The sequence below is a fragment of the Nipponia nippon genome, unplaced genomic scaffold (genome assembly GCF_047370975.1).
Source record: "Nipponia nippon isolate SJK-2023a ecotype South Korea unplaced genomic scaffold, ASM4737097v1 scaffold_15, whole genome shotgun sequence".
Classification (NCBI taxonomy): Eukaryota; Metazoa; Chordata; class Aves; order Pelecaniformes; family Threskiornithidae; genus Nipponia; species Nipponia nippon.
Genome location: NW_028262331.1, coordinates 8533000 through 8557790, shown reverse-complemented (window position 1 = coordinate 8557790; position 24791 = coordinate 8533000). Strand labels below are relative to the sequence as shown.

At 47.8% G+C, this 24791-nt stretch overlaps 1 protein-coding gene across 4 annotated transcripts in view; it reads left to right on the top strand.

Annotated features, from left to right (window-relative positions):
• TBX4 (T-box transcription factor 4) overlaps nucleotides 1–22713 on the top strand; it is a 43148-nt gene extending 20435 nt beyond the window's left edge. For all 4 annotated transcript variants that reach the window (XM_087751650.1, XM_087751648.1, XM_087751647.1 and 1 more), the window contains exons 5-9: nucleotides 618–765; nucleotides 13917–14069; nucleotides 17752–17840; nucleotides 18375–18616; nucleotides 20005–22713. In XM_087751650.1, the coding sequence (XP_087607776.1) occupies nucleotides 618–765; nucleotides 13917–14069; nucleotides 17752–17840; nucleotides 18375–18616; nucleotides 20005–20627 (1255 nt within the window). In that variant the 3' untranslated portion in view covers nucleotides 20628–22713. The remainder of the gene's footprint in view (nucleotides 1–617; nucleotides 766–13916; nucleotides 14070–17751; nucleotides 17841–18374; nucleotides 18617–20004) is intronic.
• Nucleotides 22714–24791: the final 2078 nt, after the last annotated feature.

Sequence of the window (24791 nt, the reverse complement as noted above, 5' to 3'; positions counted from 1 at the left end):
CAGGGGAGTCGCCATTAAGTGATGTCTCATGGCTGGGTCTTGTGTCCGTGAGAGCTGGTGGTGGCGGTGGTGTGGGGCAAGGGGAGCAGGCAGAAGGGTACAAGAGGCAGCACCGTGTGCCAGCACGCAGCTCTGGAGCCGGGAGCAGCCCCTTCCCACCGGAGCTACTGCCTGGCTGGGGGCTGCGGGAGCCCTGCGTGGCTGTGGAGGGTGCACCCATGCCAGTACCCGCTCCTGCTCACAGGTACCTTCTCCTGGGGAAGCGTGTGAGACTGTCTCCCCTTGCAGATTGGCCTTTGAAGGCTTCGTCCTCTCTGAAAACCCATTCGAGATTTCCTCCTTGACCAATGCCAACACAATGGCTGTGTAGAGACACTGCCCCAAAGAAGTGCCACGCAGGAGCAGAGACGGGGTTACTCTGCCAGCCTGCGATGCTGAAATGAGGAGCCCTGAAGCCCCATGAGCAGCAGAAGCCTCTCCGAGCCCCTGTGCCCCAGTGTGTCCCTCCAGGGCTGGCGGGAGGGTTGCTGGGTTGAGTTCAAGGACAAAACGCTCTCCTACGTCTGGGCTGGCGACCGCTGCCGAGGTGATGCAATCTGTAACCGCTGTGTTTGCAGGATGGTGGCTGGGAAGGCAGAGCCGGCCATGCCGGGGCGGCTGTACGTGCACCCCGACTCGCCTGCCACGGGAGCACACTGGATGCGGCAGCTGGTGTCCTTTCAGAAGCTAAAACTCACCAACAACCACCTGGATCCCTTTGGACATGTAAGAGAGATGTTCTGCAAGGGTTTTGGTCAGAGGTGGGCTCGTGATGCTGAATTTGGGTCTGGACTGGGATGCTGGCTGGGATGTCGCAGTTAATTCAGTAATGACGAGCAGCATTTCTTTTGTGCTGCCAGTGCAGCTGGGTGGGGGAAGAGTTTAATACTGAGGGAGGGGGGCTGCGGTTGCTGCCTGCGTGCTTCCCTGCTTTTGGAAATGCAGCCTCTGACTTGCTCAGTTGTTGCCTGCCGGATGCCACCGACCTTTTATTTTCTGCCCAGGAACTTTCCAGGCAGCGCTGTGGGATTTTCAGCCCGGCTGTTGCTGCGCACGGTACATACAGCTCGCAGAAACAGGTTGCATAAACTCATTATTTTCCAAGCTGGCTTTGGCAGCTATATAAAGACGAAGCATTTTATTTGGAAAATCTTAATTCATGTGTATTGCGAATGCAGAAGTGGGAAGTACACAGTTATCTACCACAGTGCATTTAATAACGTAGCACAAGGGCCCTTCCAGCCTGCCAGGGAAACGAGTGCTTAGATAATGCATATAAAAATAGGGACCTGTCTGGTTTGCACTGTCCGAGCTGAAAGTCACGTAAAAATAAACAAACCTTGCTGGCTGGAGGAAGGGAAGATAGAGTTTAAAATCCTTTTAGGTTTAGTGCCATCAGCTCCCCCTAGTACCAGAGGTAAGAGAATCTACTTTGTATCATCAAATGTGGTTTTTAACCTGCCAGTTTTTTCCGCAGCAGCAGGTTGGGGGGTGAGGAGGGCTGTGAAAAGGTCCTGAAGAAGGGTGCAGAGGGAGAAGGGGTGTATCTGTCTTGCTCAAAATGATCAGGCATCAAGCCTCTAAAGAGCAGGTTTTCACGTGGAGTCAGTTGTCCCGATGCTACCTAAAAGCCGTACAGAAAGTGCGATTCTGACACAGCTAAAGCAGACGGATCTTTGTGGGGTTGACTCTAGAGGCAGGGTGACCCTGCTAGCTTAAAACACTGAAAAATTCAGAATTTTTGCTGTGTTTGTAATTTTCTGCAAATTTCGAACTTCAAAAAGCAAGCACGGCGATGCTGTGCGTCGCCGCCGCGGGGCCGTGGCAGAGCCGGGCTCTGGCAGGGTGACACGGTGATAACCCAGCCCCGCGCAAAGCCGTCAGCAGCGCCGGGAACTGACCCTCTTCCCCAACCTGCTGACCCCAGTGAAACATGTGTGAACTTCAAAGGCGAATCAGGACCGTTTAATGCTGACGTTATTAATCACAGGCGATCTCGCCCCTTCACTCTTCTTTAAGGGGGAAAGTACCACGGAAATGAAATTAAAACAACTGCGTTAAGGGTTGCACAGTAAAAATTACATAAAGCCCACAAATGCTGATGTTTTGATGTCAGCAGCCGTACCGACCTGCTTGCTTTGCACGTGGCATTTTTTCACTCCTGTGTTTTTCTCTTGGTTAACTGTGTAGCTTAATATATGACTGTTTACGTTGTAAAATGTAAACCATAAAACATACAGGATGTTCGATGTGGCCATAAAACAAACAGGATGTGTAGTGTTGGTTTTGCAACTTTAAACCTTTGCTTTTCCTGACTTTGTCATTTTTTAACTGCGATTTTAACACTGCATTTTAACAGGGAAGATCCCCCCCGCCCCTTTTCATAAACAGCCTGTTTGTCCTCCCACAAAGCTTCTTAGTGGCAGAGAGGGGACCGCGGTTTGCGTTTTGGGGTGATACCTGCAGTGACCACGCTCCAGACGAGCCCTGCTCAGTCCCCTCGTGCCAGGCGCGCTGTCCTGCCTCGCACACAGCCCAGCCCGCGCTGTCTCACGCTGCTGGGAAAATGCCTGGAATAACCTGTTCTAAGTCCCCAGGTCGCTGTGCGGTTCAGGCACTGACAACCTGCCTGGCTAAAAGGGATTTAGCCCCTTCTCGAGACAGTTCCTCGTTAGGCTTCTAAATTAATCTGCTTTAGAGAAGCAGTACTCCGCTTTTTGCGGTGCGCATGGAGGAGACCTGGACGCTGTACCAGGCGACTGTGAATTTTCCTAGCAGCTCATCCTGCAAGCTGTTCTGTTGCATGGGTGGCCGACGTCCCTGGGACAGGCAGTGCCTGCGAGTGTCTGCCTGGCACGGCACAGTCCTCCCAGCCCTGCCTGCGAAGGCATTACATGATGAATAACAACCGCTTCTCACTTCTAGGAATTTGTTCCCAGTGATTGCAAACGCTCTCTCAAAGCTCCCTAAGAAAAACAAGTCAGAAAACCCACAGGGTTTGTTTGCCTTCTCGTGCTCCAGCGAAGCCTGCCTGCCATTTCCTTTTGTCTTTGGTTTTCTCCAAACCTCAAAGCCACGCGGAGCGATGATTTCTGCAGGCTGCTGCTGGTGCTTTTTTTGGTGTGCAGGCAGCTGCCCAGCCAGAGCCGCGCCGGCTCGCCCTCCCTGGCACCCTCGGCCACTGCGGGCACCCGCAGGTGTCGCGGCAGTGGGCTCCCTACCTGGCTCCCTCCATCCCAGGCTCCGGCTCCTCCCGGTGTCCCAAAATCCCGCAGAGCACAGCCCTGCGTGTGAGCGATCCCCTCCAGCTCCTGCCGCGCTCCGACGCGCAGGGCTCAGGCAGAAACCGCTTGTGGCGTGGGGGCAAGGAGGTGGGGGAGAGGCGCATGGCGAAATATCTTTGCGCTAAGTATTCCTTTTCTGGATTAACCCTTTTTTTGGTGGACTCTTATTTGAGGTTAAGAAACAAAGGAGCTCTGCTAGCTCCCCTGCCTGTTCCCCTACCAGTTAACATCGAGCGTGGGGAGCGGATCCTGGGGTCAGGCTGGAGCATGCGTGGTGTTACGGGGGTCTCGCAAGAAGGACGGGGTGGATTTTATGGGCTCGCGGACGCAGCTGGAGCATGACAGGCTGCTGGGCTCCATCCCCGTCTGCAGCCACCCTGTGTGGCTGGGGGGCACGCAGGTCTGAAGGGCAGATATCACGACGTGGGGCGCAGCTCCTCTGAGCGTGGCTCCTGGGCAGCCGGGATCTCACCTGAAAAATGAACGGGCAGAAATTTCGCAATATTTCAGTGGATTCGTTGATAAATGAATCCATGCCCTGATTCTGTGTGCTGTAGTACTTACCATCAGGGACAAGCAGCTCCACGGAGTTCATAAAGAGAAGCGTAGGTACATTTAGGGCTTAAAATAAGTAAGTTAAACAGCTTAATTAATAAGCCGTGGAGCTGAAGCCCTTGCTGCAATCCAGGGAATTAGATTGAAGATTATTTACGGTGCTGGCGGGCGGGGATGCCTTACAGGCGGCGCTGGAAAGCCTTGCTTTCTGACACCCAGCCCATAAAACCCAGCCACCAGCCCTTCCTCTTCAGTCTCAAAACCTCACTCCTGCTTCTTCCACTGGCCAGTTATCTCTTGCGGTAAATTATTAGTTACAGTCAGAGGCATGGGAGGCAGTTTTCAATGCAGACACATAAAAACGTGCAGATTTTAAATAAGAAGAAATTAAGTGCAGAGCTCTGTAATCTGCCTGCAAACCCCTCTGGTTGCGCAGGTTTTGCGGCAGGTAAGCCTGTGCCCAGCTCCCGCGCCACGGCCTGAGAATGTGGGCTGTATATTTTCCTCTTGGGGGATTTTTTGACCATGAAAGGCTTCTTTCACACCAGGCTTAACAACTGAGAAATGCTCGTGTTGAGAATGGATTAAGAAATCAGCAGCCGCTGTAATGTTTGGCTATGGTGAGGTCTGTCTGATCCTAAAGAAAGCATTGTAAGCATAGAGTAAAATCTTAATTTATGTATTTTCAAATCTTTACACGCAGAGATAATCAGCCTGATAGAGCCTCTGATTTACGTGGGGCTGGTGAGTGACAAAGTTAGTGATTCTGGCAGAGCTGATGCTTTGCTCTCTAACGCCATGTGAATAGTAGGCGGTTGCATATACTCTGTCTTCGGAGATAAAGATACTCTCTAAGTGCCAGCAAGCTGCACAAGGGTGGCACATCCCTTACCCATTCCCAGTGTATTCTGCCTGGGAAGCACCGAGATGTGTTCTCCAGGTGAAAAATGGGAATGACTCCTTCATCATGAACCAGGTTATATCATTACCAGTGTGAACAGATCGGCTGGCTAATAGCAGCCCTAGGTGATGCACAAAAATAACCTCTCCGTCGGAAAGGATAACATAATACCCACATTTCTTTCAGCAGGTTAGTTCAGGCCACGTGGGGAAATATTGAGCGAGTCCTGACGCAGTGATAAATGCTCATGAATGGAATTCCGCTTTCTTCAGAGGTTTAAAGTATGTAAACAGCGGGGTGGAGGGCGCCCGTGAGATGGTCCGTATGGCCGGCGAGCTGCAGGGCGGCGCGGGCAGCTCCTGCTCCCGGCCGCAGCAAGTGAAGGATGCTCAGGGCGGGTGTGAAGCTGCCGAAGGGGCACGGGGGCTTTGCTGAGGGGCTTCGGCTCGGACCAGCAGTGAGGTGGTTCTCCTGTGCAACTCGTTTCGGTTAATCAGGCTTTTTTGTTATTTCGCTGTTTGGGCTTTTCTTCATCTCCTGGCTCAAGGTCTTGCTTAAGCTGCTGAGACTGGCAGCTCTTTGAAGCAAAAATCGTCTCTTTTCTTGTCCACTCGCAGTGCTGAGCACGAGTGCCTGGGCACGGTGGTGACACAGACAGCCGTCATAACCCCACGGCACACTCAGCCCTCAGCCCTGGCTCCCTGAAACCCCTGCGAGTGCTGCCCCGGGCTTGAGCAGCGGGCAGAGCTGGCGAGGGTGCCAGGAAAGGTCCTGCTCCCACGGGATTGCGGGAGCCACGGGGGCTGCCTGCCCCACAGTGCCCGCAGCACCGGCCGGTGTGCCGTGCCCGGTGGCCAACAGCCTCCTGGCGCAGCTAGCCCTCCTGCTAATGGTACATAATAATGCACATAAAGGTACTTAATGTGCCTTAAGGGGCAGTGAGGACGAGCAGCAGGGCTAGAAACCGTCCAGCAAGGGTTAAGTGCTGCAAAGAAGCAGAGACTGTTAATTAGGGCAGACTTTAATTTGGTTTTACACTCTGTAGATGGTAGACAGGGCGGACATGAGGATGCCTTTCAGGCATTGGCGAGAGGACTGGCCATGAAGGGTGCCAGCTTTTGGTACGGCATCGGGGAGGGCTGCGGGTCGGTGGCTCCTGAGCTGTCTCCAGAGACGTGCTGGCAGTGCAGGAGCCCAGCTTTGCTTGGATCTTTCTCTGAGGACCTCTTGAATGGGTTTTTCAGTATCCAGAGGAGTTAACAACGAGCTGGACAGCAGCTCCGAGGGAAGCCCGTCTCACCAGATGCAATATATCTGGAAGAAAACCCTATCTTACTCTCAGCCCCCCTCTTCCCCTGATTTTAGGCAGGCTGTGAACGCACAGAGGCACATAAGGCCAGTGCTGGTAGGCATGGAGTAACACTGGAAAACAGCAGAGGAGCAAGCACATCACATCAGGGGGTTCTGCTTTTGTTGCTGTTAATGACTCCCCTGAAATTAAACCTCTGCCAGAGGAGTCAGCCTTTCTCATGGGCTTCTGCAGCCAGGTCAGCTTGGAAAGGGCGACAGCATCGCATCAGTATTTCTGGCAGGCTTCAGCTGGGACCAGATCAATTGGAAATTATTGTCTTTTTTGCAGAATATATAAAGATATTCCTGCATTAAAAAAAAAAGACAAGTAATAAATGAAGGTTAGAAGTGGAGATTGTGACAAATAACAGTAGAGATTTAATCTGTCCCCCCCAGCACAGTATTGCTGAGCTTGGTTATGTTACATACCCTGTTCCTACCTTGCTCCTTGGCTGCTGATGGAGCATTTAATTGCCATAATGGACTTTATCTGCTTTGGAAGTGTGGGGTTATTTTAGTCCTGAGATGCAGCCTACTGAGGTTTAAAGCTACAGGGCATTATAGATGGTCTGTCACTTGTGATAGCATTTTAAGTGATATTCCTGGATTTCTTGACCCAAATTTGCTAATTACTGCCTTTACTCTTTAATGCTGATGAGTTTGTTATTTCTCTCCAGATTTATTATTTGCACACTTGGTTTTATTTGATTATCAATGAAATACTTAATTTTTCCTCTAGTCTTGGGGTTTCCCTCTCATTTTTCTATTAATTGAATTTTAGCATTTTTCTGTCTTTGCTCGTCAGGCACACTCAGGCACTTTTAATTAGGTTAATGTCCTAGTGATCTTATGAAACCCTACAGTTTGTTTAGAATTTTTGTTATTTGTTTGCTTTATGACTTGTGGCCAAGCAGTTTCCTCGCTGCGTGCCGGTATGAGGTTTATGGGCCGCCTCGGCAGCAGCCTCCCCGCAGCCCTGCATTGCCTGCGGCCGAAGGGATGGGGCCGCGGCAGCTCCCAGGCAAAGTCCTGGCTGGTGGGAAGAGACGCGGCCTCGCTGGCTGTACCCCACTTCTCCGCACTTGGAGCGGTGCTGTAGTAGCTCTGTAGCAAGAGAGCACTTTCACATCCTTATTCGCAGCTAAAAATTTCTTTTTTTAATATATATATATAAAAGAATATTTATATTTCTATATATTATATTATATTATATATATTTTTAATATATTTCTTATATATATACACAAAATCTTTTATATATTTATATATGGTTTCTTTTATATATATAAATATATGATTTCTTACCATATCAAATATATGAGAATTTCATATATATATACACACATCTCCCATTACTAAACTAGCTTTTTTCTCAGTCCATATAAAACTTGAAAAAAACCCTTTTGTCCAGCCGTAAATTTGAAATCAATTTATTTGGAGTATTACTAAGTCTTCTGCTGAAAGAATATCCATGAAAAGGTTATCTTTTTTTTTTTTAACCATCCATTTTAGGAAATGTCTTACAGCTGATCTGAGAAATTGTGGTGCCCAGATAAATTATAAAGCCTGACGTGAAGTTTTACATTGTCTGCTTTGTTTCTGCAATAAAGAAAAAAAAAAAAGGAGGGGAGCTGTGTGCCGCTGGGGATGGCATGTGTTTCGCAGGGATGAATAGATGCGAGTGTGCAATTTAAATAGCTGGGTAAGGAGCGCCCAGTGGAGTTCTTGGTTGAAAAGAAGATTTACATCTCTTGTGTTAAATCTTTTTGTTGTTACATTAGTGGTTTATGTGAGTCAAATGCAGTGGGTTTTAGTGAAGTTTAACTAGAATCAGATCCTGAAATCATCTTCCAGTCTTGGGTGGGGAGCTGGCCTGGAGGAGGGCAAGTGAAGATGTCACCGCTTGCCAAAGACCTTTTGCATCCGCGGGTGACAGGAGGCCACGCAGCGGGGTGGGGGGTGCAGGGGGTGCTTCGGTTCGCACACCGGTGGATGTCGCGGGATCACGCACCTGGGGTCCGCCCCGTCCTCTCCATTCAGAAATGAACGCTCCCGAGCTAGGGTGGAGGTGGACTTCTCCTCCACACCAAAGCTGTAGCGCAAGGCCAGGAAACACTACCACGAATTTCAGCTGACATTAGATGAAAAAGGACCGAGGGAAAGAAAAAAAAAAAATCCCAGTTTTGGCCCTCTCATAAGGAACAGTTTGTCTGAGCTCATGTTGAATCTTTTCCCAGGATTTTCCAGCCTTACTTTTTTTCCCCATTGTGCGGATTGCCAGGACAAACGTGTGGGTTTGGGAGGCTCCTCCTCCGGCAGCCCGATGGGGAGCAGCCCAGCCGTTCGGGGCTGGGGCCGGCTGCTCTACCCCTCGACGGGGAACTGCTGCACAGCCCTGCCCCGGGCGGCTCTGCGCGGCGGCCTGGCTTGCAGCAGAGCAAGGTGAAGAGCTTCCTGGAGGTGACTGAAAGTAAATAGGATGAGGTTTAGGTCATTGTAGAGCTCGCTTTGTAGCTGCTGTAGAGGTTGTCTGAATATGGTGTTTTCTTTGGTTGAATTCGATGATCTTAAGGGTATTTTCCAACCTAAATGAGTCTATGATTTTTAACTGCTTGCTTTGGGGTGATGCATCTCTGCAAGCTCCCGAGGTGGATGCAGCAAGGGCAGCTGTCCCGGGATGATGGCATTGCGCTCCCATCATTGGTCCCTGGAGATGTCCCGTTCATCCCGGGCAGCGCAGCTGGGGCGACTCCTGTACGATGCTGTGTGCCATCTCTGAGCCATTTACTCGTAAGGAAAAGTTAGGTTTGGGATGGCTTATACCATCAAATGCTCTAAATATTAATCGAGATGAACTGCAGCAGCGGTTGCAGTTGTGGAGGAGCCTCGTTGATTAACACGGTCTTTTTTCCATGCGGGTTTTTGTTCTGGTCCTTCGCGCCCCAGCTCAATGTCCTGGTGTGGGACAAGGGCCAGCCTCAGCTCAAAGGCTTTTTCACTTTAAAAAGAATAGAAGGAAGGAAGAAAGAAGCAGAAAATACATTAAAATGAGAGATTTTATATTAGTTATGTGATCCCCTGGGAGCAACCATAAAATTATGTGGCTTTTTCGTAGCCATTTACTATTCAATATAAAAAGGGTAGTTGCCATAGCAACCACTGCATCATATGACATTTGATACCTTGGCAAAACAGGGAGCGCTCTTAAATCAACTCCCCAAATTTCATATGAAAGTAAATACATTTTACTGGTGATTTTAAGGCACGTTTGCCTTGCGACAAGTAATGCAGTACCATTGCCCCGCAAAGCTTCGGGGCCCGATCCTGCAAACTGGCGAATGTCTTCAAGCCCTGAAGCCGACATTACTCAGCAGTGTGCGAGATTAGATGCTAAAGGAGTATGTTTTCCTAAGTAAAATTAAATGGAAGGAGCAAATGACACCATTTTTTTGACATTTGTTGCTGACCGGGGAATGCCAAAAAAATAAAGTAGTTGAGCTCTATTACAGCTTCAGTTCCAGCTGCCAACTGTGTGATCAGCACAAAGGAGGGAGACGGGGGGCAGCGGGGGGGGGAAGATGTTTGTGTAAGCTCACATTGACTTTGGAGTTCGTCGCTCTCACAATCTGGTCCGCACGTGCGATGTCAAGGGGGTAGAAGTGACATCACCCGCGCGATCCGCTTTGGCTCCTATCTGGCCAGCAATAAGAGAGTTACGCGGCGGTGCGGGTGCGGGGGGGTGCGCGGGCGGGGGGGGGCATCCCTGCGAGCCTCAGGCTGTGCTCCGTGGTGACCGCCTTGCAAGGCGAGAGATGTAAAATGTTTCTCAAATACTAGACGAGCTGTCTGGGTCTCGCCCAGCGCAGCCCGAGGAGGGTCCCCGCCGTCGCGTCCCCGCAGCCGCGCAGGTGGTTCGTTACAGCCTTTCGGTGCATCCACACTGATGCTCCTAAAAAAGGTTGCCATCACCCGTATGGGTATTTTTTAGCAGCCATTTTGTTTCTTGAAAACCTGTATTTTCCAGGCAGAGTGCTTGGCTGGCAGTGGTGGGAGATGGCATCCCCACGGGGGCCTGTGTCGGGACATCGAGCCGATACCCACTTCCTAAATTTGGGGTTGTCTATCTAATTTGAGGATTCTGGTTGGGATAGCTGTTTGATTTACCTTTTGTTGTTGTTGTTGTTGTTTTTTAATAGATAAAAAAATTGTATTAGACTCCTAAATATGCCACCATTTCATGTAAGCTGAGGTGTTTCTTTCATGGGCAAATAGAAAAGATCACCAAGCTGCAGAGAGAGGCTTTCAGTTACTAAGCCAGTGTGCCTCAGTGCTGCTCAAGAAACACTGTTTTCCACTTTCCCGTACTAATTTTGTATCCTTGTCCTTTACCATGTTAAAATTCCCCTCTAACCAATACACCAATAACTATTTTCAGTGGCAAGACAAGGCAAACACCGTTTCTTTTTTAGTAGTTAACCTATTTCAAACTATCTGCATTTTGTACCGAAAACAATTTAAAAATGTGTGTGACAGTGTCTGACACTGACTTAATCTCCCCGTGCCCTCACAATGAAAAAGATAAGTGCAGGAAAATATGAAGTTGTTGTTCTAGCATCATTTTGGAGGCTGAGAGCTCCTACATCACCTTCTGTCCTGCTCAGCGCTGCTGCTGAAGCCCTGCCTGCCCAGCACCGACCAGCGGCAGCCGTGCTCTGTCCCGTCAATTAAAATACTTCTCATTTTTGACACAATTCTTTAAGTTAATCTTTCCACTGATGTTCGTCATCGGAGTGGAATTTACATTTGTTTTGTGTATTTTTAGCCAGTGACCAGTTTTCCACAGCAGCCTTGAAAACTATTTAGCCTGAATTGTTGGCATTTCACTTTGCACAGGCACAGTGTTTTGCAGCTAAGGGTTGGGAGGCTTTTTTGAATGATTTGTAGGGTTTTGGAATGCACAAGGCTTACCCCAAGCCCAAGGCAGGAGGATGCATGTGCAGACAGCCTCTGTACACGAGTTCTTGTTTTCAAGCCTGTGAAAGGTGGGTTGTGCGTCTGCGGAGAGCGGTCGCTGCCCTCCGAAAAAGAAGTGAGAAATCACCCAGGCGGCAGCCACGGGGAGGCCATCCAAAACAGCACCACGATTTCTTGTTTTCATCCCCAATCTGATGTGCTGACTGCTCTGCCAAAGAGCTGAAGGGATTTTTCTTCATCATATGAGAACGGCATATTTTTATGGGGCATTGCTTTGCTGGAAGCTGTTCCCCGTCCGCGTCCGTGGACGCTGACTCGATGAAGTTAACCTCAGGGCTCCGTGGTTCTCACATCTATTAATCATGTTTTGTGCTCCGTGTTCGGCTTTGATCTGGCACATCTGAAGGGCGCCTGCTTTCACGGTCCCTGCACTCAAAGAAATTGGGCACTTTCCACTGGGTACTTATGCTGAGGCACATGGGTAAATAGTCACTTCGGTGCAAGGGACAGAAATGCCCAACCTTGTAAAAGCAGTGGGCTGAATTAAGCCATTTAGGGTATTCCCCCCAAAAAAAACATCCCACAGATATCAAGCAGTTCACAATGAACCTCCAGGCAGGTTCGCAGCCGCAACTGTAACCTTGAGCATCTGTCAAAAATCCTTTCCTGAATGTGTCTGTCAGGCTCCAAAAAAGTAATGTCTTGTTCATTTTGGAAATTGTTTGAACGCCTTGGGTTTAAGGAGGTTATAAAAAAAAAAGAAAAAGATTTTTTAAGAGGGTCATTATAGCCTAGTGGATACTGCTTTGGAGGGGGAACACAGCCTATTCATCCAGAGCGTATCGAAACTTGGGCTCCTAATTTTCCCTTTGGAAATCTCGTTTAAGATTGTTTTCTTTGTCCTGCTGTTGACTTGCTCTGACTCTGGGAACAAGTCACCCGTCCTTGCTAGACCTGGGCAGGCAGGGATAGGCAGTGAGCAGAGCTTAGCACGCCCCAGCTTCTGCTCCAGACAACCATTATTTGTCAGCTTGGCTCAACTCTTAATTATTGAAAATTAAAATGCCCTTTCTTACGAAAGTCTTGGCCCTCTGGCATTATTCATCTTGGCTTTGTTTTACGAGTGGCTGATACATGAAAGCAGAGAAAAGGCTCCAAACCCAAACCTGAGCCGACCCTCTCAGATCTACACCCTGCACATCAACAGCCGCAAAGTGGTTAAGAGACTTGATGCAAAGCTGATAAAATGCCAAAAATTCCTCATTCTCTCTCTTGGGGAGCAGGGAGGGTTGTCTGGAAAATGTCAACAATAAAAATTGCATTTAAGTGGTACATAATGCAGCCAGCTACTGTGGGCAGAGTTACGTGCAGCCAGACGGAGGGCTTTACAGAGCACAAGCTCCCTGCGCTACCTGCCGTCCCAGCTGGAGCGCACAGGGCAGCGCGCTCTCCTCGGCACGGACGGGCACGAAACAAGAGGGTTCCTGAGCACAAACACCGATCATAGAGCAAATACCTTCTGTTTCTTGATAATTCTTATTTAAAATTGGCTAAATCCACAATTAGTGTAAACTGATGCTGCTGTGCTGGGTTGTGTACATCCATCTGTCTGTCTGTCCATCCATCCATCCCCCCACCCATCCACCTATCTGCCCATTTATCTACCACCAGTTGAAGACACCACCCATTGCGGTCTTCCCTACGTGGCCCTTTGCCCGTGTCTCTGTCGGGGATGGACGTGTCCTTGTTAGCTGCTTTGGGCACCCCAGTGGGCAGGGCTGTAAGCCTGGCTGTCAATTAGCCCATTTGGGAGAGGGAAGAAGAGATTGAAAAGGGTTATGCCAAGAAAACACGAAGAAAGCAATATTTCTTTGCCCAGTAAAAGGAATAAAAATGGTTTCTTAAAACCATTCCATTACTTTAAAGAAATGCCATTGCTTAAAACTGTTTTCTTCTGTAGCATCTGAGCCCGTCCCTTCTTTGCAGAAGAGCGATGCTGCGGGGCCAGGCTGGGACGGGCGGCACGGCCGGGGGTCAGGCCAGCCGCTCCCCGCTTGGGCAGCCCCGCTCGGCCCCTGACGCTCGGTCAGAGGAGCCCTGCGCTGGCCCGAGCCCGGGCTGCGCTCTCCCCGCTGGACCCGGGCGCTCCCTCGCCTCCCCTGGCCCCCGCCATAAACCAGCGCTTGGCCGGCTCCTGCCTCCCGCTCGCAGAGACTCGAGAAGAGGGCAGGAGCCGCGGGGTGGCTGCGAGCGGTGCCTGTGACCCAGCCACCCGCGCCACAAACAGGAGGAAAAAAAAAAATCTCCTCTTTTGTAGTTTTCTTTTACCAGCAGATAAAAGACAAATAGCTTGCTTTTTTTTTTTTTCCCCCTGTGGTTTCTGTGATTTTTTTTTTGCCTCTGCTAAACTCTCTATTTTTCAGCTCAGTAAAGTATTTATTAGGAATCTTTATGGACCAATCTGCTGGTGAATTATATATATTGTACAGCTTCAGCGTGAGCTGGGAAAAAAAATTTATGACTTTTTTTCCACCCAGACTGACTCTATCCAATAGCAATAAGAAAATGAGGGTTTACCAGGAAAGCTTTAAGTTCAGTTCTGCTTGCCAGAGCAGCAGATACCTTTTCTGTCTTGGTTCATGTGCATTTATGTAGTGTAATTTTCCCCTCTAATTTGAAAGCAAAGCTAAAGCTGAGCACTAGTGGGCTTTTGTGTCCCGCTAGTAAAGTCTGTCGACTATCTATGGCTTGTCTTTTTTTCTTTTTTTTTTTTCCCAATTGGATTTCTCACTTTAGCATCAATTGTTTTTCAGATCATTCTTAATTCAATGCATAAATACCAACCACGACTGCATATTGTGAAGGCGGATGAGAACAACGCTTTCGGCTCGAAGAACACAGCCTTCTGCACCCACGTTTTTCCGGAGACGTCCTTTATATCGGTGACCTCCTACCAGAATCACAAGGTAGGCTGCTTTTCTGGCTAAAGGTGCTTAATTTCTGTTTGCGAGCTTTTGCAACTGGCAGCCCTCTGCTGCCGGCGGCTGCGAAATGAGCTTCCAGATTGCAGCGGCGCAGCGATGTCGCTGCGGTGCCGCGCTTTGACGAGCAGGATCTGTTTGCTCGGAGGGAGGGGCGAGCCTATTATGCCGCTATTGTGCAGCAGAAAATGCCTGCTTTAAAAGACAAGTTTCCATCCCAGCATTAAGCAAGAGTGACGAGCCAGAGGATGCAGCTAAGGAGCAGCATGAACGTCGCTGGGTAACAATATCTTGGCAAACCTTGCGAGTCCAGACACTAATGAGTCGGCGTGCTCATAAACGCTACGGTGTCATTCAAAACAGCAAGCAAATCTAATAATGACTAGTAAAGCTTGCTCATAAATCTACAGTGAAAAGTAATTATAGTATGTGTATTTAGTGAGACATACGAGGAATGTAACCATAAAAACGCAGCTAAGAGCCTGCTCTGTGGTTAGCACGTGAAGGCAGGAGGGGGTTTGGGTTTGTTGGCGGGGGGTGTAAAGTACAAAGGGCTTGGTTCTGCGCTTTGGGTGCGTGTCACAGATGGTACCCGTGTATCGTAGGGCTTGGCTTCTCTTCTGTTTTGAGCGTGTTGGTAGTGGCGGCAGCGGGTAGCGTTCCGTCTGAGGATTTTACCAAGGCGGGTTACTAGCAGGAGGGAGAGCAATGTGACAGTTAATTGTCACCTCCCCATGACAGCGGGTGCACGGTCACCAGGGCAGGGAGAGGAGAGGGTGCCAGGCAGGGGATGGCAAGGCTCCGTTTGCAATCCTGCTGCCGATTTGCCTGCCTTTGCACAAGCTCCTGCTCCCCTGCAGTTTTCCTAACCGCAAAGTCCGGCTGCAGGGTTGTATGAGGATTAATTGGAGTTTTTAAAGTACATCAGGATTCATAACTAAAGGTGCAGAGTAAGGTGGCACCGCTGGAGCCCTCCTGTCACCCCAAATGTGAAATCTGCCATTTGTTACTGCATCAGCTCCTTTTCTACACATTCGTAGGAAAATACTACAGGAACAGGAACATATGTGAAATTCTTCCTCCCCAATAATCTGACCAGACCTTTTCCTCCCAAGCAGGATGCCTGTATGCCCTTTGATGCTTGAAGCATAGAGTCCTTGCAAGATTTTGCAATTAGTGAGCCAGTTAAAAGACTCAGAGCAGAAACATGGATGTGTGTGTTATGGTAAGACAGGGGGAAAAAAAAAAAAAAGTGCCTATTTGGATACTGAAGTGAATCCTGTATGAAAAGTTGTAGCTGTTGGTGTAAAATGACCAGTTGCCTAAACATGGTTAACCAAAAAGGCTCGAAAGAGCTTATTTAATACTTACTTAAAATGTTTCATGTGTCAATAGTGCCTTTCATCCCTAAGGTTCCCAAAGTGCTTCATAAACTTAATACTTCCACTGTCATTGCCATACAACCGCTGCGGGGGGGAGGCTGGTGGCTGGGCAGCAGCACGGAGAGGACCTGACAGATTTAGGGAAAATGCCCCAGACGAGCACTAATTCTTTTGTGAAGATGCTGCGAGGAGCCACCCCGGTGCTGCCCAGCTCTTGCTCTGTGAGCTGCAGGCTGGGGGGCTGGATGCTGGCCGGCGCTGGGAGCATGGCGGTCTGCAGCAGAGGAGTGGGAGGCAGAAGGTCTCGCCATGACCTCCCGACAAAATCACAACCTCAGAGAAATATCTGAATAGTTTTACTTATTCTCTTAGGCATTAACAATTAAAAACCTGGTCTGGGCATCTTTTAGAAAAAACAAACCACTGAATTACTTTTAGATATATGCTGCTAGCAAGAAGTGTCCTTGCAAATAGTCGTCTTTCTAAACAAAAAATGAGAGTCTTGGTTACAGAGCTGCCTGTGGAGCTCCCAGAGATGGAAAGCTGATGATAGAGGCTACCCCTAAGTACATCTCAGTGAGGAAGGTGTAGGTGTTTACCCAAAACTCCTCCTGGGTTGGGTGAAGCCAGGGGAAGGTGACAAGGACAGACTGAAGCCCTGATTCTGCTCGTGTCAGAGGAAAACCACAGTCACTACATAACAAAATTAAATGAAGACGTACAAACCTGCTGTTGGGCTGGAGCCACTGTGGGCTGCAGGAACAGAGAGAAGCTCAAGCCCTCGAAGCTGGTTAAATTCACGTCACCACCTTCCTTCTCCATCACAGGCACCGGCCAGCTGTTTTTGCAGGAGTTTTTTGGTGAGGGAGACTTTTCAGCGTTGCTAAAAGGGTAGATGTTAATTATAGCAACACTCTTGTAAAATCATCTGAACGCAGACCTTGCTTGTTATCCTCACCGCTAAAATCGGATGCAGGCTGGTGCAAGCCCACGGCCGGCTAGCAGCGGGGAGCAGGGCTGCGCTGCCTCGGACAGAGAGGGGACCCGGGGACAGTGTCATGGTCTGCAGGGAGATACGTGTCCTCACCTCCCCGCCGGTGTCCTGGTCTTTTCAGCGACAATCGGATGCCCAAGGAGATGATCCTACCCACTGGTGTCCCTTAGTAGGGAATGACATGAATAAGACCTGTTTCTGACCACTTCTGTCCGTGAGATGTTAGACCTGTCCATAACCTTACTGACAAGGAGCCTCAGGCGTATGTTTGTGCACAGACGCACGTACAGCTCTTTGGGAGGTGGACAAGGGATATTTTTAGGAGCTCCTGTGTCCCTACAAATGTTCTGGTGCTGTCCTGAAACCCTCTCAGATGATCTCGTTCGCTACCTGTTTGTCGTTACAAAATCCTTTGTTAAAGAGGTGATTTATTTTCATTTTTCACTGGACAACCAAGTACCTCTTCCCGGCATTCCTGACTGTTGTATGGCTTTGGTTTGTACCTGCCTTATAAAGGGAAGGGATCGGGTGGCAAGATTGGCAAGGGAAAGCTATATTTACTGGGGCTGTAAGACAGATGAACTAGTGAATATTTTTAAAGGAAATGTCACACATAATTTTTTTAACAGAATTTTTGTGAAATGGCAAGCTTTCACAGTTCACTTACTTACAAAAGCTGAGCTCCATCAAAATTAAGTCTAGTCTAAGTTAATTCGAAGGCATTTTGACCCTTTTAATACACTGCAGCTCCTGGGGGAAAGGCAGTTCTTGCAAAAGGCAGCAACTTTCCCTTCCCCAAAGACAATTCATTACTGGAGCTATGAGTCTTTTCACAGAGGAAAAATGACTGAATGAAGAATGTAAAGATATATAAAATTGTTACGGAAATGAGGGAGAGCCACGCCATAAGGAATAGGGGTCTCTAACATGGAGACAATGGAAATCCTTTAAATCAGACAAATCTATTCTCGCTAACAAGAGCATAGAATAAGAACACAGGACCCAGACTTCAGGAAATTTGCATTCCTGTCCTCATTCATAATGAGCAATTTTGTCAGCTTTAAAAGCTGCTTCTGCAAGATCTAGCGCCGAACTTCACAGCTCGGTTTCCCTCTCAGCGCTGAATGCGGAAACGCCGTCTCTGCCACCACGTCTTTAGGTGGCTGAAACTCTCATGGACCCCGCATTTTGGGGGGGTGTTGTGTAGGACAGGGCAGCCTCGGACTTGCTGCTGCACCTACTGCTCTGATCTATTTTCAAATGCTTTATGTTTGGTTTCATTCTTTTAAAGATAACCCAGCTGAAAATTGAAAACAACCCCTTTGCCAAGGGATTCAGGGGGAGCGACGACAGCGACCTGCGCGTGGCACGACTGCAAAGGTACGGCCGAGCGGCGCGGGGAGGGACGGCGGCGAGGAGGCGCTCAGTGGGGCGGCGGCGGGGTCGGGGAGCTGCTGCAGCGTGCGCGCGTGTGCACGTCTGTGTGCACGGGTGCGCTGAACCCAGGCAGCCTCTGTGGGCAGGAGGTATCGGACACACAGCCAGCCGTGCAGAAATACAGCCCTACAGCTGGGCTTTAATCCTCATTCTGCTACTAATGTGCTGCACCTCTTTGCAGAAGAAGTTGTTGAAGGGTGCCTACGCCGTGGGGGCATCACATTTTCTTGTGCTTGAGGGCATTAGGGCTTTTAATGCCATTTACACCCCTGAAAAGTTGTTCCTGTAATTCAGTGACACACTCTGTGTTGTCGTAATACTTGCCCACACCCAGCGATGAGTATGAGTTCATCCTGTTTGGCAAAGGGTGTTGAAGCCATTGGATGGAGATGCTCTAGGGAAGCCAAACTAATATTTCATCTTTCTGTTAATGCTGACTGCTGTCTAATTGGTAATAATTTTTCTCACCTCCTTTAGCAAAGAATATCCAGTAATTTCCAAAAGCATCATGAGGCAGAGGTTGGTGTCCAGTCATGGCCAGCTTTCAACAAAGCCAGATGTTAACCCACTTCACGGGAATCACCAGACCCTTCAACATTATCAGTATGAGAACGGTGCTCACATGCAATTTGCAGCTTCAGATACTCAAGATCTGCCACTCAACACCTTCACAGCGCAGAGAGATTCAGGGCTCTTCTATCATTGCCTAAAAAGAAGAGGTAACTTGAGTTTACAGCTAGAAAAACACTACGGCAAATAAACCTAAGAGCATGAGCACTGAGAAACTTATCACATAGTTCCAGTTCGTTTTGGATCAGTCTCTTAGGCCTTGATTTTTCAAAGATACTGATGTGATCAAAGTGTCTTGGAGGGTCAGGGCCCAAGAGGTGGGTTTTTGGCAGTTATCAGTGGTTTTGTCCCATAGAAGGCAAATTCAGACTCCGAGTCAGAGCAGAAAAAAATAATCAGAACACAAAATTGAAATAGCATGAAGCTACACTGGAAAACTGTCCATTGTTAGAATCAGCTGAATTAATAATTGTTTGGAGGAGGCCTTATCGATCCTGAGATGTTCTGACGCTGCCATTAGCATCAATGAACTTATACACATTCAGCGCTTTTCCAGGACAAAGCCATTAGCAGCTCTCTCGCTGTCTGCAGATTAGTGGGACTGTGGTAGCTCTGGGTAAGCGTCCCTTTCTTCTTACCCACTAGTTCTCAAGTTTAAGTGAGCTGTAACTACATTCTCTTCTTTTTAGTCCAGCATCAGATGAGATCATGGCGTGTTTCAAGTTAAACAGAAAAATTTTGCACAGAAAAAAATCCTTCTATTAGCATGTCTCATTGGCCACTAATTTATTTAAGCTGTGAGAATCGTCTGATCATGGGCAAATGAAGAATCTAACAGCACCAGTAATAAGGACTGCAAGGCAAATGTGTAATTTTAGCAGATGGTTAATCTGCAGATGAATTCGCTAATTCATCCAGAGAATATTCCTAACAACTAACAGAAAGCTGCTGGTAAACACAGCCACGGTCATCGTCATCTGTAGGAGAGGGGCTACAGCTTCGCAGTGTAAAGCTGGGGGGAAGGACTGATGACTGGGAAAGGGCTGCTTTATCTGGAAATATTTCTGCAGCTTTTGACATGAATATCTGGGAAATGTATAGTCATTTTTGTAATGACAGGAAGGCAGGCTGCGATAAGACCCTTTAAGAGACTTCTTGAATTTGTCAGGAGTAACACAGCGAGAGTGTCAGGGACCTCTGTTATCTGGATGAACGTGAAGTAATCTCTGATGTGAGAATAGTAGCCCCAGTCGCTCACTCAACCTGATAAATGTCACCAGAACGCTTTGAGGCTGAGGGGATTAGCCTGACATTTGCAACACAATGTCTTCTTGATGTTGTACATTGTCTTCCCAAACTAAAATGGTTTAACTGGATTAATCTGAAAAAGAGCTCCAGTTGTTTAGCAAAATAATCACAGATTGCATGCTTGGCTTCTAAGGGGACTCCATGAAACCACCCCAGGCTCTTAGCAGATTGCTGTTAAATGCCGTCACTCTGGGAGCTGCTCCCGAACATGAATTTTTTTTGTTTGCAGAAAGTGCTCGGCACCTGGACCTGCCCTGCAAACGCTCCTACCTGGAAGCCTCCTCTTCTGTGGGAGACGATCACTATTTCCGTTCCCCGCCTCCGTATGATCAGCAGATGTTAAGCCCTTCCTATTGCAGCGAGGTGACTCCGAGGGAAGCGTGCATGTACTCTAGTTCTGGGGCTGAAATTGCTGGTGTCTCAACGGTTGATGACTTGCCACCTCCACCTCCCCCCTTGAGCTGCAATATGTGGACTTCTGTCGCACCTTACACCAGCTACAGTGTTCAGACAATGGAAACTGTCCCTTACCAGCCTTTCCCTGCTCATTTTACTGCCACCACCATGATGCCGCGGCTCCCGTCCATCACGGGTCAAGGCTCGCAGCCACCAGGTAACAGCCACTTCAGTGTCTACAACCAGCTGTCCCAGTCTCAGGTTCGGGAGCGTGTTCCTTCTTCATCTTTCCCGAGGGAAAGGGTGCACCCGTCTGTGTGCGAGAGAAAACCCCCCTCTCCGCACCTAAACACGGCGAACGAATTCCTGTACTCACAAAGCTTTTCCTTGTCGAGGGAGTCGTCGCTGCAGTATCATTCAGGGATGGGGACTGTGGAGAACTGGACTGACGGATGACTCTGACGGCCAAGCGATGCCACAGCCAACGATACTGCTCCAGGACAGTGTTCAATCAGTGTTGATACCTGTGGGTAACTTGCACTTCGGTGAGACAAATGTGCATTTCCAGAGGGATTTGTGTGGGTGAAGAGCTTGTATCTTCAGACACACAGAGAATGACATCTCCTGTCTCGGTGGGCTGGATTCATCAGTCTGACTCTCAAATAAATTAATTCTCACATCTTCATTACTGATCCAGTAGAAACCATCCTCATGACTAACAAGTGAAGTAGCTAGTCATTTTCTTTTGCTTGTAATATTAAACATCCATGAGCAAATTTTGGCTATTTGGGAAAAATATGAGCTTCACTTTTATGGTACTTGGTTCGTGAAGTCCCAGCATCCCAAAACTCAAAGGAAAAAGCGATCTGTTCGGTTGCGTAGTTCAAGGACTGCTGTAGCAGCACTTCTTTAGCTCTTTTTATCTGTAGAAATTCCTTCTTCCTCTGGAAGTGACGGAGCCGTAGGAGCGCAGGGGTCGGCGGGGAGGCTTGGCGGTGGGGTCAGGGAGCTGTGGTGCCGCTCCGGTACCTCCCCGGTGCAGCGCAGGGTTCGTGCCATGGCGCGGAGAGGAGAAGGCACCGATGCACAAATGTCTCTTCTTCCCCCCACAACACCATCATTCGTGGCTGTGGGAAACTAAGAAGTGAAGCCCGAGGCCAAACAGCAAATTAATTGCAGTGTTAGGAACAGACCCAGTGTCTTCAGACTCCCATCCGTTGACTGAATCACACTTGCTTATTGCAATATATTTATGAAGTTTAAGCTTAAAAGTCGCTAATACTTTCCAGAAACAATTTCTGTATTTGCTGGTCCTTGATTTCTTTCGTATTCAGCTGAAACGCGCCTTTAGTGCTATATTTTTTTCTTTTGCAGCTAAGTCGGAAAGAATTGTTTTCAGCATAAAGGAGGCATAGAGGAATATTTTCTTAATTGTGGGGTGGGAAGAGTTCCCATTACCTGTCAGGCTTTACAGTGTACAAATATTTGTAGAACAGGTAAAAATCTGTAACCAGTGTATACGTTGCTACTATTGTTTACTGTGGAAGTATCTTGAACTGACTCCTTCAGCGCTGGCTTTGCCTACCAGAGTGTCCCTACGAGGTAAGGAGGGCTCACTCAGCAACAGCCATGGCACGAAACGGCTTCGCGTGGGAAAGCAAGCTGCCCTCTTTCTGGAACGAAATTCCCATTGCCTTTACCCAAAAAGCTCCGGAGCAGGGACGCGTCCTCCTCCGGCCTGCAGCGTGTCCATCCTGCTGAGCTCCCCGGGGATGCTGTCCCAAGGGGTGGCAACACAGAGGTGATGCTGGGAGTTCGGTTCCACTAAAGAGCGCGATATTTGAGCTTTAGTCACGCACAGCAGGGTTTTTTTTCCCTCCCTGCTTCCCAAATGGGCAAAGGCAAAAAGCTGAAATACAGATTTGGAAGTCGGGAGGTACTTCTGCGTTTTGATGAATCCATTCCAATGAAGAGAGGCTGGTGGACGGGGGCGGCTGCTTGCAGTGGGACAGCCCTGAGGCCACTAAGGTGAAGGTCACGTTTCAACCAGGACAATCTCGTCCACCCATTCAGCAGACTACGTGTGTGACTGGTGTGGATTTTGTAATAAGATTTTGGAAATCACTACAATTTTTGCATGCTGAATAGCTATTTATATACATATATATTTTATATATATATATATATATAAAAATATATATATATATCACAAATGCAGGCCACGTGTCCAATTCAGCTTTGCTTTTTACGAATGAAATACTTAATAAAAATGAATGTTGCAAGGTTTTTTTGGAAAGACATCTATTTAAGATTTTTTTAATTACACACCTTTGATGTAAAAACTAAGAATTGGTTAGATAAAAAACATATATACTACAGATAAATCTTTATTAGAAACCACATTAGATACAGGTGGTGTGGAATTTTTAAATGTTTGTTACATAGCATGGACATTTTATTTTACATATCAGAACATAAAGTCATTTTACTACTATAAGCTGTCTCTGGGTGCATTTCAATAATTAGTATAAAAATGTTCCGTGGTGAATTACGAGTCGCCTCGTCTCTCTTCTGTCTCCTGCTGTCCAGTTATACTAATCTCACACTTACCCAAGGTGCACACTTGACCCCTTTTTTACCATCTCATAGCTACACCATCAAACTTTAGCTGCCCGCTGCAAGTCAAAGGGGCTTTGGTTTGTTTGTGATATCTCGTGTTTCTTTTTTTTAATGGACACGTGAATTGATCTGAATACACCGAGCACTACTAGGCTACGTTAAAGGCAGCCACAGGCCTGATAACAAGAGCACCAAAATGGTGTTCCTGTACTTAGGTGCAGATCAGTTACAACAACAGTAGTGAAGCATTAGAGGTTGGAGGCGGGGGGAGAGGTCCGAGGGTGTCACTAACCATTATTTGAAATGCTCCGTTCATTTCTCATGGTGACACTGAATCAACACCAAACGAGACAAATGCTGCCACTATAACCTAAACATTAATGGGGTCAGCAGCCCAGAGTCCAAATGAGAAGCTAGACTGGATCGTCTGCCTCTTTTACAAATACAATTAACAGAATAACAACATCATTTTTAATGAATCATCATTGCTTCTATTTCTAACCATTTTTCACATACCTTCTGCTCATCAATGCAATGTTTATTGATTTAAAAGTAACTCCTGTGATCATTGTTCCAGCAGCTTTCAGTTAATGCAGGGGATGTAGAGGAGGCTTGAACACGTCATTAACCCAAGTTTTAACTTGCGAGCACGCAGCAGGCCCTGCCGTCAGCCTCTGCAAGGGGCACAGCCGAGGCTCCGTCTCCAGCCAGCCACCGGAGCTGAGCAAATGCCCTGTGAAACCCTGTGGCAAATAACAAGCTTTTAGTTATAAAAATAGTACATGATATTTGTGAGTACAGGACCTGATTGTAAAAGGCTGAGTTAGCATATAAAAGTGCAAAATTTGGGTATGTGCTAATCTGGTCATCTGGGCTCCTTTTATAGTCAATGGAGAGAGATCAGACATTGAGATTAAACTGGGATGAATCATTCCCTAGTGATGATCTTTTTCCACTCAGAGAGGAATCTAGCTCAGCCACTTAGACTAATTTCCCATTTCTAAATGGCCAAAGTGCAGTCAGTGGGATCCCCCTTCTGCGTGAGATAAAAGCATTTAAATAGCATTAAATAGCAATCAGCTAGCACAGATCCATAGCTAGGACATCTCCGAAGCACATTCTGGTTGTATTGATTTATGGAATGGAAATGTGCTGTTCTTTCTTGGTTTTGAGGTGTTTTTTTCATTGCAAAATTTCTAACCTGGTTTATGTATCCGATCCCAAGAGCGAGCTCACGGGCAAGGCGAGCGGCACCGGGCTGGCCAGATGGGGCACCCAGGTTCCACTTCATTTTGTCTGCATTTCACATCTGGGCAGGTTTGGCAGCTGCTGAGCGATGCCTGCCTGGCAGCGTGCTGCCCAGCTGTGGGCATTCAGAAACAGAGAGCACAGCAACAGCGAAGTATCGTTAGGATTTGGGACCTGCCCGTTTTGGAGGCAGGAAGTTAATGGTCTATTTGTTTTTCAAATCAGAAACACTAAACTGCAGACATCATTAAAAAAAATCCCAACAACCTGCACAGCATTAAAATAGATCAAGTATGCTTACTGCGTCACGGCTTGATTTACTGCAGTTTAAACAGCTTTTACTTCCCAAGAATGTGGAGAACTTCACGTGTGTGGAGGCTTTTTCAGCTCTAGCTCTGGCTAGATGGCTTGTTTCATCGTAACAGGGAACAGCAATCAAAGTGCAGAAAAACTAGGTCCATTTCAAATCAGATTAAGGCAAAAATTAGCAAGCAAGGAAAACTTGGATACACATGAGGTCTGTTTTCCATTGATGTCTTCTAATCTGTACCTAAAAGGCTAGGGGATTTTTTAATTCTGTTTTTCTTTAAGGTAGATGTCCAAATTTAATATTGGCGCAAGCAAGCTTAGTTCCACCGAGTCCAACAGCACTTATGCCAGCACTGAGTTTGGACTTCACTCTAAATAGAACAAATATTTGTATCAGTTTGCCGAGTATGTGAGTAATACGAATATTTGCCAAAATTTAAACAA